At 35.9% G+C, this 12,362-nt stretch overlaps 1 protein-coding gene across 1 annotated transcript in view; it reads left to right on the top strand.

The window, feature by feature from the left end:
* The first annotated feature begins 10,493 nt into the window (after nucleotides 1-10,493).
* Nucleotides 10,494-12,362, top strand: part of LOC106964624 (high choriolytic enzyme 2-like) — a 6,902-nt gene continuing 5,033 nt past the window's right edge. Inside the window, exons 1-5 of the mRNA XM_015060252.1 lie at nucleotides 10,494-10,586; nucleotides 10,736-10,801; nucleotides 11,062-11,089; nucleotides 11,685-11,825; nucleotides 11,938-12,058. Of these exons, the coding sequence (XP_014915738.1) occupies nucleotides 10,748-10,801; nucleotides 11,062-11,089; nucleotides 11,685-11,825; nucleotides 11,938-12,058 (344 nt within the window). The 5' untranslated portion in view covers nucleotides 10,494-10,586; nucleotides 10,736-10,747. The remainder of the gene's footprint in view (nucleotides 10,587-10,735; nucleotides 10,802-11,061; nucleotides 11,090-11,684; nucleotides 11,826-11,937; nucleotides 12,059-12,362) is intronic.

Below are 12,362 nucleotides of genomic sequence, written 5' to 3'. Positions count from 1 at the left end.
ACAATTTGTCTTCTTGTTTATGAGAAATTATCCGCAAACACAAACACACACACACACACACACACACACACACACACACACACACACCCACATACACACACACACACACACACACACACACACACACACACACACACACTTCTATAAATCATAGCTTCACACCTCAAAAGGTCACCTGTTTTGCAATGTGTCTGCAGACCTGTTCCCGCCTCTTGAAACCTGCAGAAAATGTAAATATAGATATCGGTGTTAAGCAGAGCGCAGCTGGAGCGATTTAAACGGCGACATCTTTTACTTATTTTAATAAAAATCCTTATTGGTTTGTTATCCTTATGGTAGGAATACATTTCCCCTGAGGTTTAGGAAGTGTAGAAGTGGGTTTCCATCTGTCCAGAGACAAATCTGAGGCTTAAATGTTTTCTGAAATATGTTTTTATTTGCAAAATGCAAGATTAATGTGCAAGATATTTGTATAGCACAGTTAATCAACAAGGCAGTTCAAAGTGCTTTCCATCATAGAAATAATACAGTAATTAATTAAGTGAAACAGTGATAAACAATAGTAGTTGTTTCTGATGCTCAAACCGTTGGGATCCTGAGCTGTGTGGAGGTTTCTTAGTTTTTGTGTTTTAGTCTGATCAGTTTTGTTTCCATTTTATTTTAGTTCAGTCTTTCTTAGGGATTCTAGATTATTTCTTGTCTCTAGTTATTCCTTGTTTACACCAGTTCAGTGCTTTTGAAACTTTCAGGCTGAGGATAACTTAACCCATTTAACAAACTCACAGACCACCTGACTCCACATTTCTCCACAATAACACATTTTAATATGTACAACCTGAATGAAAATATTAGTCTCTTAACTCTTCTATCGTTGTTTTCTCTGTTCATGTGACTGGCCACAACAAAACCAGAGTCTACTCTGCGTTTTTATTTACAGATTCAGAAAGTCTGGAGGACTTAACTTCCTCCCATTGTATGAACGTTGTTTTCTTTCCACCTGTATGTTCAGGTTTTTTAGCTACTTATCCATATTGGTTTTCAACACAATCCTAAGCTAACTGCAGCGTCGCTCATTGAGCTGACGTCACGGCAAATCAATGGTTGTTTACATGCAGTACCTTGCGGACCACTAGGGGGCGCCCACGGACCACTAATGGTCCGGGGACCACAGTTTGAGAAGGGCTGTTCTAGACTGATATATTTTCCTTAAAAAACACTGTAATAAACATTATAGCAGGTAAAAACCAGTGTTTATCATTTTATCTAAACTTTTTATGTAATTTTTATGATTATAAAAGGCGAGTGATCAGTCAGTAAAACATGGTAGAAAATACTGCTGCTGTTCAGTGGTTCCCATTGATAATAATGAGATTCCCATTGATTCCATTGAGGATGCCTGCAGCACATTAAATTAAACTGACACCTCTCAGAATAAGCTACTCTGTCTGCCGGCTTTAAAATATCTCCTAATTTTAGTTTTACCAGAGAAGAGATGAGAATTTGCTGAGCTCGAAGATGGGACGCAATGAGAGATGACTCACTCGAGTCAAATAAACTGCTGAGAGGCGAAGAGACTGAGTAGCAAACAGGAAAGACAGACTTTTTATACAGTCAGTCCAAGAACCAGTTGGAAGACAGAGACATAAACAAACCCAACCGTTTATCACGTTTTATCCATCCATGAGTCCGTCCATCTATCTGTCCGTCCATCCATCCATCCATCCGTCCATCCGTCCATCCTGCTATTCATCTATCCATCCGTCAGTTTGTTTGTTCATCCATTCATCCATCCACATGTGGGTCTTTAAAAAAAATCTAAACTATACGATTATAAATCCATTTTCAGCGTCAGTTTGCTCCATGGCAGCACCTGAGGGTCTGCCGATGCATTTATCCACTGCACCTGTTTTCATTAACGAACTTCAGGATCCCCTAAAACCAAGTCGCAGCTCCCAACTGCAAAGGCACCTTACATTTTACAAAATGGCTCAAATGGTGCATAAATCCTGACATTTCAAAAGACAGAGGCTGAAAAGAACCGACATGTTGGAGATGCTGCTGGAAATTATATCAACACACATTTCACAAGAAATAGAAATGCTTACATTTTAGGCAATTTGTGGGAAAATGTAAGCTTAGAAAAATGTGAGCCCAGTTTTGCTGCATAATCATTGGTTCCTTATGCTAATGAACTGATATTAATCAGAACCATGAGATGTGAAGTTATGCAGCAACATAAGTAGGAACAGATCAGACTTTTTGGCTCATTCTGCAGCCTGGAGTTTGTTGGTGCAGTCAGTAAATAAAACTTTATTGATTCATAGCAAATTTCTCTCAGTAAATCTCTGAGTTAAGAAACAGTTAATTTTTTTTTTATCATTCTTGATAATAAAAGTGCTCTTGTTCTAGTTAACCTCATTTCCAAAGTGGATTCCCATCAGGTATTTTTCCAGAACAAGTACCAAAATAAATGTCTCTAAATACACATCCATGCTACACTTTTTAGATTTTTTCTTTCAATAACTGTTGAAAGTCATGATATATTTTACTTTCACTTATTTGTGTGTCTTAGCCACATAAAATCCCATTTGATTACACTGTTTTTGTTCTTGTGACTCAAAAAAATTGAGAAAAAGTGCTAATATAATGAACATTTGTCAAAGCAGTCCACACAGAAGAACAGGCCCAGATACATATAGCTATGAATTCATCCCTGTAGCAGTAACTCCTGACACACTGAGTCACTGTCACCTTTAGAAAGTGAAGGTGGGAAAGTAGGAGCTGGTGTGATGCCTGGAGGAGAAAAAACTAACAAAACGAGAAGAAATTAAATTCAGAAAGGCGTGACTGATGAAGAGTTAGCTTTATTTGAACACAACATTCCCACTCAAGTGAATTTTATGATCCAGTAAATTTCATTTTGTTCCACTAATATAATTCCAAAGGGTTGTTTATTTACTCTAATTTTCTGACAGCTGCTTAAATTGATAATTTGTAGCAAATGTTTATGGCGTGTTACATCCTCTGGTTCATCCTCAACTATCACGTCTTAGAAACACAAACCGTGTAGAAGGAAAACAGCGGAGCAATGCTGCCTCCTACTGGTAGAAAGATGGATGCTTAAAGAGAAATCTATATAATGCATCTGGTTATCTAGTTATTGATCAGTTATTAAATTCAGTAAATTAGAGAAAAAACTACTTATTTCAGTAAAATGAAATAAGTAGTGAAAATTAATCAAAAGTGAAAATTATCAAAGTTATCAAAGTGAAAATTAATTTGTTAGTTCTAATGACGCAAAATCAGAAAAGGTTTGTCTAACTTAACTTCAGACTGTGAGGAAAAAAATGTGTTTGTGTCTCTTTAGCCAGTGTATGTAAATATGTGGTTTCAATGTATGAGAAGGAGAATCTTAAATTTAAGAGCCAACAAGGACAAGCTGGAACAGGAGAAATATTATCTGTCTTTTTAATTTTTGTCAGCTTTTGCTACAGTATTTTGGATCAGCTGAAGCCTTTTAATGGCATTTTCCTGGTTGTAAAGAATTACAGTCTAACCTTGAAGTAACAAATGCATGGAGTAGTTTTTCAGAATCACTGAAAAACAGAAAGTAGGACAGTATTATAATACTTAGTCCAAATGATAAGACATTCTCAGAAACTATCATGCATTTCCCAACAGTTTGATACTGAGCTAGAAGTGATGATTAGTTCATCATTAGATAATGGTGAACTAATGGTTAGTACCCAGTTAGTTTCACTCTTGTTTCATGAGTTGGTAACCACAACCCAAGCATCTGCAAACAGATGGGCGCGTTCTCAACACCCCAGATGGCTGTTCACACTGATCCAGGCTCTGCTTCTGCTGGGCATTTCTTCATGTTAAACCGTCGCAACATGCATGCTCAGTTTGAGATAGTAGTGATGGGACTCGACTAAAATTTTTTTATCTGAGTTAATTGCAGGCTCTGTAATAAATTGCATTTTAATCAAAAAACATTTTTCATTCAAACAACCTTTTTGCTGCTAAATTATTGAATGAGCTCAATATTAAAGATATATATTGTTTTTAATGTGTTATTTAGATTAACTATCAGTTTAATGCACAGTTCTATTCCACCCATTCAGCTTTCCAGTATTTCAGGAAACTCTTATCATTCTGGAGCTTCTTTGGAAATATGGACTGCGGGTGCAAACACTAATGCTGCTGCTACGTCTTTAGCATTGAGGTGCTATTTTAGCTTTGCTGATAGGCTAACTCCTTTTAGCACAGCTTGAACAGAACAATAGTCTTTCCCAGCGTCCAATCAGATGTTTTTTTTTCTTCTTTTTTTGAAGAAACTGACAGTGGACTAACAGAAGCGACTTTGTCGTCCATCGCTGTTGCTTCCGGATGTTGCTCGTCCGTCACATTTACAGGCTCACCAGAAACGTCAATACAAAGGTTCCGGTCAGAACCTTTGTATGTCAAAAAAAAAACAATTTTACTTTAAAAAAGCGATTAGTTGCATTAAAAGTTTTAACACCATCTTATTAATTAATTTAAATTACCACATTAAAATCCCGGCCTTCATCTATAGTAACTGTTGCTATGCTTGTTCAGGAGAATATATTGCTGCAAGTCAGAGTCTCAAGAATAACAAACTGAGCTTGTAATGTTTGATTACTTGGACTGTAAGTAACTGACTTAAGATCTGTTTGTATAATTGGACTTAATTATTGTGACTTGGAATGATATTTGTTGTGGATTGGCTGTAGATATAAATTGAAATAAATTGAATTAAAGTTTAAAGAATTGAGGTAAAGAAAAATATTGTCACCTCACTCATTTGGTTCTTTAAAGTAAATAAACAATATAACAGACCCAGTTTATGAGATTGGCTTTTTGCTGCTAGTTTGACCTTCGTTGACAAAAGGACTGTTTTTTTAAGCTTTGATGCTCTGTCAGGACAACATATAAATATTAAGTCATTTGGAAAGGAAATCACACACTACTGTGTAAACCTGCAGATGAACTTTAAAATGTTCAACTAAAGTCAGCATTTTCTTTAAGATAACAGTGTCTAAAAGTTGCCTTTTAAAGTGTGGAGATGCTGGAGCACAAAACTGGTGCGGTGACGACTGAGTGATTCTGTGACATGAGTCAGGTTTTGTTGGGCTGATTAAAGGCTTTTGGTCTTTAGGGTTTTAGTTTCTGTTGAAGATGTGGTAACCTCAGTTGAACTTTTCTGATGTCCTATTAGAACCTAACGATCCCTAATATCTAACCGGTAAACATTCGGGTCAAAATTAGTTGATTTTAGTGTGCATTGTTAGTGGCTGGCTGAAGGCATTTTCATGAATATCAGAGTAAAAATGTATTTTTAAGTTTTGTAGTTTAACCCTTCATGAAATCAGTATAGTCCTGTTGTCATGGTTTCTGGGATTTTTTAATCTTCAGTTTGCATTAGATCTTGTTTTGCAAGAGGTTTAATGGTTTTTGGGTGTTTCTTTCCTGTCATTGCGAGATGTTATCTGTTCTGGTTTTTTGTTTGCTAGGTTATCTTAAGTCTCCTTTTTTGGTTACTGACCTTTATTTAGTAACTTCATTAAACGCAGTTATGTTTCTGCATTTAGAGTTCGCTCTTATGTTGCCACAATTACAAAACTAAGGATAATTATGTTTTAATTATACATTTTAGCAAAACAACATACCTATTGGGTTATTCAGACTTTTAACAAGCTCCTCAAAACTCACTGTGGCTTTGAAGCAAAATCCCTCCAAGGTTAATAAGAATAATGCTTAGAGAAATTACAGATATCCCCAAGTACACCAACACCAACAGACATCTTACGGTTTGATTGTTGAAGATGTGAGTCTGACCAGCTTTTGTCTAAAGGTAGCCATGCAGACTGAAAATAGAGATGTTGCAAACGTTAGAGCACATAGTGGCTTTGCAGCCTGACAGTTTGCCTCCTCAGAGTCCTTCTCCCTGTTAAAAATGGTTCACTACTGCCACAAACCCTGTCTTTACCTTTACCTCACAATGTTGATCACTGAAGTCAAATTTTAGACATAAAGCAGAGATTAAAAGCTAAATTAAGCTACTAAGATTAGTAACTTCATGATGACTGCTGTATTGTAACTAAGACTGAACTGAATCTGTGGTAAATGGTCGCACTTTGTTTGAAGGCAGATTTAAACTTAATTTGAACCACAGCAAAGTCTGTTAATTGGCTTCCAAGTGAGCCTATCTTTAGATAATTACATTTGACTCATTAATTTTACAGTAATTAAAATTAGCGTTAAGCATTGTGATATGCCAGATTGTGTTTATTTTTTAATATAGTGATGAGACTGAATAGTTATTGTTCAGACCTTTTAAAGTTAACCATGTAAGCATGCCGTTGCAGAAAATTGTGTGGTTAAAACTTCTAGAACCAAATCTGCTCATGATCAAGACGTTCTGTTGGTCTTTGCGGTTTAGTTTTTTTATCATTGGTGCAGTCTACTCACTTACCCTTTACTGGTTTCAGTTTTTCTCATCAGCACATGAAAGATATTCAAATGTGCAGCTCTGATGAATTTTAAAACATTTTAATGAGTTTTATGGTTAAATCTATAATCATGCAACAGCATTATACTGTTGTGATTGTAAATGGGTTTTTGTTCTGCTTAATTCTTAGTAGCACTAGTTTTATAATAGGTAACTGTGTTTTAGATCTCTGCCTTCCTCTTACTGCAAAATGTCAATTACTCTTTTTATGTTTTCTTGATCATTTCATTATCAGAAGACTTTGGTTGTTATTTACACTTTATTTAATTAAACCCTGCTTCTTTATTTAAGTTAAGTCAAGTTTATTTGTGAAGCACATTTAAGCAATAAGTCAGTTCAAAGTGCTTAAAAACAATTGACTTTAGGCAGACCTGTGAAGGAACTGTTGCAGTTATCAATGTGACTAAAGATAATCGCATGATAGAGCTTCTCTAGATCATACTGGGACATTAGTCCTTTAATCTTGGAAATGTTCTTCCAGTGATCGAAGGCCGACTTTGTAACTGTCTTTATGTGACTTTGAAGGTTCGAGTCAGAGTCAGATTTTGGACCTGATCAGTAGTTTTTTTTAAAAAGTAACATCATTATTGGCTTTAATGAAAAAAAAATGCATTTATTGAGTAAGAAAATTCTGATTTGCACACAACTATGTCATCTTTTTTGCCCAATAAAGTATCATATCTCAAGCAACAGAAAGTTGTGGTAAAATTTTCTTTACTGATTAATTTCAACAAATGCATGTAACAGCTCTATTTTACATCTATGCTGACACTAACCCTGTAGTGTTTACGGCGGTAGCATATTGTACATTTTACTGAAAGCTGAGGGATTAGGTCTTTACAGTGTCTTTACAGTGTAATTTGTACGGGAAAAAAAATTGTTGTAAAACTTATCATATTTTATGCCTCACAGTTACAACTCAGGAATTTTTCACACCTGCAGTTCATTAACTTGCTATTTTTCCAGTGATGCTCTTCCTTTTCTCACAGAGGCAATTCCAAGCAATCAAGCAACTCATTCTGTTTATTGGCCAGCTGTGTCCAGTGCTCAGTGGTGGACAAAGTGGACAAAGTACTCAGCTTTTTTTCTAGATAATTAACTATAAGTAAAAGTGTCTCAGTCAGATATTTACTCAAATTAAAGTTCAAAAACTTCAGCATAAAAATGCAGTTAAAAAATGACAAAAGTTGAAAAGAAAACACAAACTCTGACCTCTACAACAAAATATCTGATCACAGAGTGTCTTTCCTTTTATTCTCTGCCCGCATTGAGAGTCATGGTAACTTTGTTATCATGACCGTTTTCTAAAAAAAAAAAACAGGTTTCATGTTCAATTTCTTTTTTTTAATCTGGGTGTTGTCATTTTCTTAATGTGTGAATATAACAGCTTAAGAGGAAGCTGTGTGAGCTTTAGGGAAGTATAACAAGAAAATGGTGGAGAAAATATCAAGAAAAACCACAAAAGATACCAAAGCACTAAATGGACGGTACCTAATGATATACTTCCTTGAACAGGTTAGCATAGCAACATGGGAGATACAAAAAAATGTTCATTACATTTTTTTTAATTCATTTATTTATTTATTTATTGCACAAATTGAGATTTATGTCTGCTCAGTTCTGCCTATTTTGAACTCATGTCTGAATGAGCTGCTTAGGGCCTCTGTCACTTTAAATCCAAACAAGGTACTGCTGGTCACGACCCCCAAGTCAATGTTTACACTCACACATGAAAATAGCTGCAAAGAGATGTGCAATTATACAACCGTACATTTTTGAAAAGCAGAAGTGGAGCCTCCTGCACAACCAACAAGAATGCAGCAAGTGGTTTCTGGATGGTAGGTCAACAACAAAACACTTGTCTTTTCCAGCAGCCATTGCACAGTGCGTACAGTGGGGAAACCAGCTGACCAAATGGGCTGGGGATCTGTTTGGGTTGCTTGGTGAAGGCTGGGCTTGCTGATTTGTGAAGTTACCTTCCTTAGGTTATTGAAACTGGTCATTTTTCAGTCATCAAAAAACATAAACGTATTGACAAGTGCTTGGACTGTTTTTAGAAGCAGTAGAAACATGAATGGAAGAAGAAAAACCTGCGAAATGTGAACATACTGTGGCATGTTTAAAAGGAGGGAGCCTTTGTTGTTTTCTTTTACAACTATGCAATGCCTTATGCTGACCCATCAGCACAACTCCAGTGAAATATATTTTTTGTTGCAACTGAAAACAAAAACAGACACCTGAAACCTGGTACCAAACTCAGAGCAAATTGGTTCATTAATAGAAATATAATCCAGAACACATCAACAAATCTAGAGCTGAACAGCTGAACAAAAATTTAATCAATGTGTTTCAATGAACTCAAGACCAGAACTCAACCAGATTGAAATGCTGCTTTAGAAGAAGCCTAATCTTGCAACGTTATTTTTCTACTTCTACTTCTGCATTTTGCTGCAGTGGCTTTAACATGAACATGTCTTCTCACACATATAGAAACCAAGCGTCGATGATGTTCTGGGACTTGATGTTGCTTCAGTGTTGCATGCATCTAGTGATGAAAATGTGCTTCGTGGTAATGAGGTGAGCACAGTCTAAGAAAAAGCAAACCAAGTTCCTCCTAAAGATAAAATCAACTTCCCTTTGTGAGCTTCTTTAAATTACCCTAAAGAAAGGAACAGAATCTGAATAAAAGGAAACGGAAAACATTTGCTGAGTTAATAATGCCAAATTGTTGATAATTTAAATGGATTTACTTTTAAAATACTACTTATACACTGAAATGCACAACCATTCGAAGGCTAAAACCAGAGCCTCCCACATTTAACACATGGATCCAGAACGTTTGGGGCTTTTATCTCACATCCTCTGTAAGGTTTTAAAAACCAGCTGTCATATTTGCTGGAGCCCAGTCATGGCCTTTTAACACAGTAATACTCACTGTTCACTTTATGACCGGTAAAAAATACCATGGTGAGCAGAATGTGTGGACTGTCTTACCACAGAAAAGATTTCATTATTTGTTGTTTTTATCTCTCTTTATTATTGTTTTGTGTTCATTGTTATGACTTTTGACAATATTATTGCCATCTTGCCTTCTTTTGTGAACTTATAATGTCGGTAAGAGATACAAGAATGAAACTATTTAAAAGTGTTACATAAATAAAACCCCATAAAAAAAATACTACATATATGTTTTCATTTTGTCCCGGCACAGAAGTATAGCATTGAACAGGATCTTCTGTATTCTTTTGAACTGTTTAGTTTCCTTGTATTCATTTGCTGTTTGTTGCTTAAAGAGGAAGTTGCATTAAATCTATACAAAATGATAAAAAAAAAAAACTAACACTTTCCATTTATCTTGGTCATGAGACTTTCTTTTAAAAAAGAAAGCTAGTGGAACATTGACCTTATGAAGTAGAGGTCCCCAAAGTGGGTCCTGGAGGCCCGGCATCCTGCATGTTTTAGTTCTCTCCCTGGTTTAACACACCTGGATCAAATGATGGCTCATTAAAAACCCTAAGAGGAACACTGACAAGCTGGAAAGTTGTTACTACAACCAGGGCGATAACTAAAACGTGCAGGATGCCGGGCCTCCAGGACCGACTTTGGGCCCCCCTGTTATAAAGAAATCAGATTTAAATTACCAAAACGTTGACTTGTGTCAGGAAAATTTGCAGTATGAACAAGTTAGGACTTCTTCTTTTAGATATTTTTCCTTAGATTATAATCATGTTTTGCTTTTTAGATAATCAAACTGCATGTTTATTTTCTTACTTGTGATGATTTCATTTAGGACAAACTTGATATTGACTTCACTCCTCTAACTGTTGTTGATTCTGGTGACATGAATCTTCCAGCTCTGGTGATGTTTCTGGTTGCTGCTGTTATTCATTAGATGTTAGTTCCCTGTTCTGAAAATGTGGTGGTTTTAAAATGTTTCAAGCCTGTGAAAACCCAAACGGTGGAGTTCAGCCACTCCCTGTGAGCTGCATAAAAACGGATTAGAGACGAACCTGAACTGCATCCTGCATCAAACTCCTGCAGCATCTGGAAGGTTCTCCGCTTCTCTATACACACCATGATAATGTCACTGAACTGATAACTGTTTTTGCAGATTCTTTGAAATGTTTTCCTATTCTTTGATGCATGTTTGTCACTTGGCACATCTTTGTGGATGAATCACTGTTTGTGATTTGACTTTAGGTCACCTTCATCATGATTCCAGCCGTCCTCTTCCTCCTTTTGTTCTCAGTGACAAATGTCCTGCTGGTAAGTTTGAAATAATGAGGTAAAACTCAAGTTTATGCTCAGTGAAAGTATTATAATCATTGAAAATGATTACAAAACTCAGCTAAAATAAACTAGCATCTGCACTTGGAAATTAATCAATATAAATAATTATTTTAAATTTAGGCAAAATGAAAACAGCAGTAATAACTTATATTTTGTTTAATAGAAAAATAATCTTTTGCCTTGAAAAATATTTTTAGAAGGCACATGATTGTCATTTTTATTTATTTATTTTGCAGAGCACACCAGTTGATGATGAGGATGATGGTGAGTTTATCGAACATAAAATTATGTACCGTAATACTTTTTGTTTTCACTGGCATCATGTCTTAATATACATGATTAAGAAAGAGAATGTTTTACCTTTGCTAAATGATAAATGTACAGGTTTTTATTGCAATGTAATAACTGAATATTCATAATTTAAAGAAACATTCTGATGAAGTCATTGTGGCAAAATTGATCAAGATTCAGGTTGCCTTGTTTGCATTGGATGTTTGGTTTGCAGCAGAAAGAACTAAACAGCTTTTGTGTTACGTAAAATGTAGAAAACAGATGAAGATGGTTTCACGTTTAATGAGTTGAATAGTTTGGTTTCAGGGAAGATTCAAATTAATTCTGACAGGAAGGAGGGTTATGGGATACGATCTAAACTTTAGAGAAGACAGTAGGAGAATAACACAAAAACAGTGCTAAAAGTTAAGTATACTTTTAGCACTGATGCCAAAGTTTAGATCGTATCCCATAACCCTCCTTCCCATCGGAATTAATTTGAATCTTCCCTGAAACCAAATTAATTTAATTGGTTTGTCATTATTTTAATACTGATGTTGATTTTTGGGGGTTTGTGTTTGATTTGCAGTTGAAACCCCTGAGCTGCTTGATGACATCGCCATCCCCGACACTCGGACCAGGAATGCGGACCCATGCACCGCCAGAGGCTGCAAGTGGCCCAAATCCGGATGCTTTGTTAACGTGCCCTACGAGATCTCCTCTGACTTCTGTGAGCAGAACCGACTGGATGATTAACAACATTAATATTTATTTAATATTATTTATGTAAAATTTTCAATTAATTTAACGTAATTTAATTTATTAAATTAATTAATTTGTAGCTCAGACACAGCGCAAGTTCATCATTGATGGCCTAAAGAGATTCCATGGGCTCACTTGCATTCGTTTTGTCCCACGAACCTTTCGACATCGTGACTACATCCATTTCTTTTCAGGCAAGGGGTATGAACACGCACACACACACACACACACACACACACACACACACACACACACACACACAAACAGCTCCAAAGTAAGATGCAAAACCTGTTTTGGAAGGAATATATTTTAGCACATTTTAGTTCATTTTATTATCCCCAACCAATTACCTTATGGAGGCCAATAAAGTCTCCATAAGGTAGACCTTATTGGTCTACTTTATAGACCAATAAGGTCTACCTTATGGACCAATAAGGTCTACCTTATGGACCAATAAGGTCTACCTTATAGACCAATAAGGTCTACCTTATGGACCAATAAGGTC

Source organism: Poecilia latipinna, unplaced genomic scaffold (assembly GCF_001443285.1).
Source record: "Poecilia latipinna isolate Pla-1442-1.1 unplaced genomic scaffold, P_latipinna-1.0 Scaffold1697, whole genome shotgun sequence".
Lineage (NCBI taxonomy): Eukaryota > Metazoa > Chordata > Actinopteri > Cyprinodontiformes > Poeciliidae > Poecilia > Poecilia latipinna.
The sequence above is the reverse complement of the archived record's forward strand: the minus strand, read 5'-3'. Positions and strand labels throughout refer to the sequence as shown.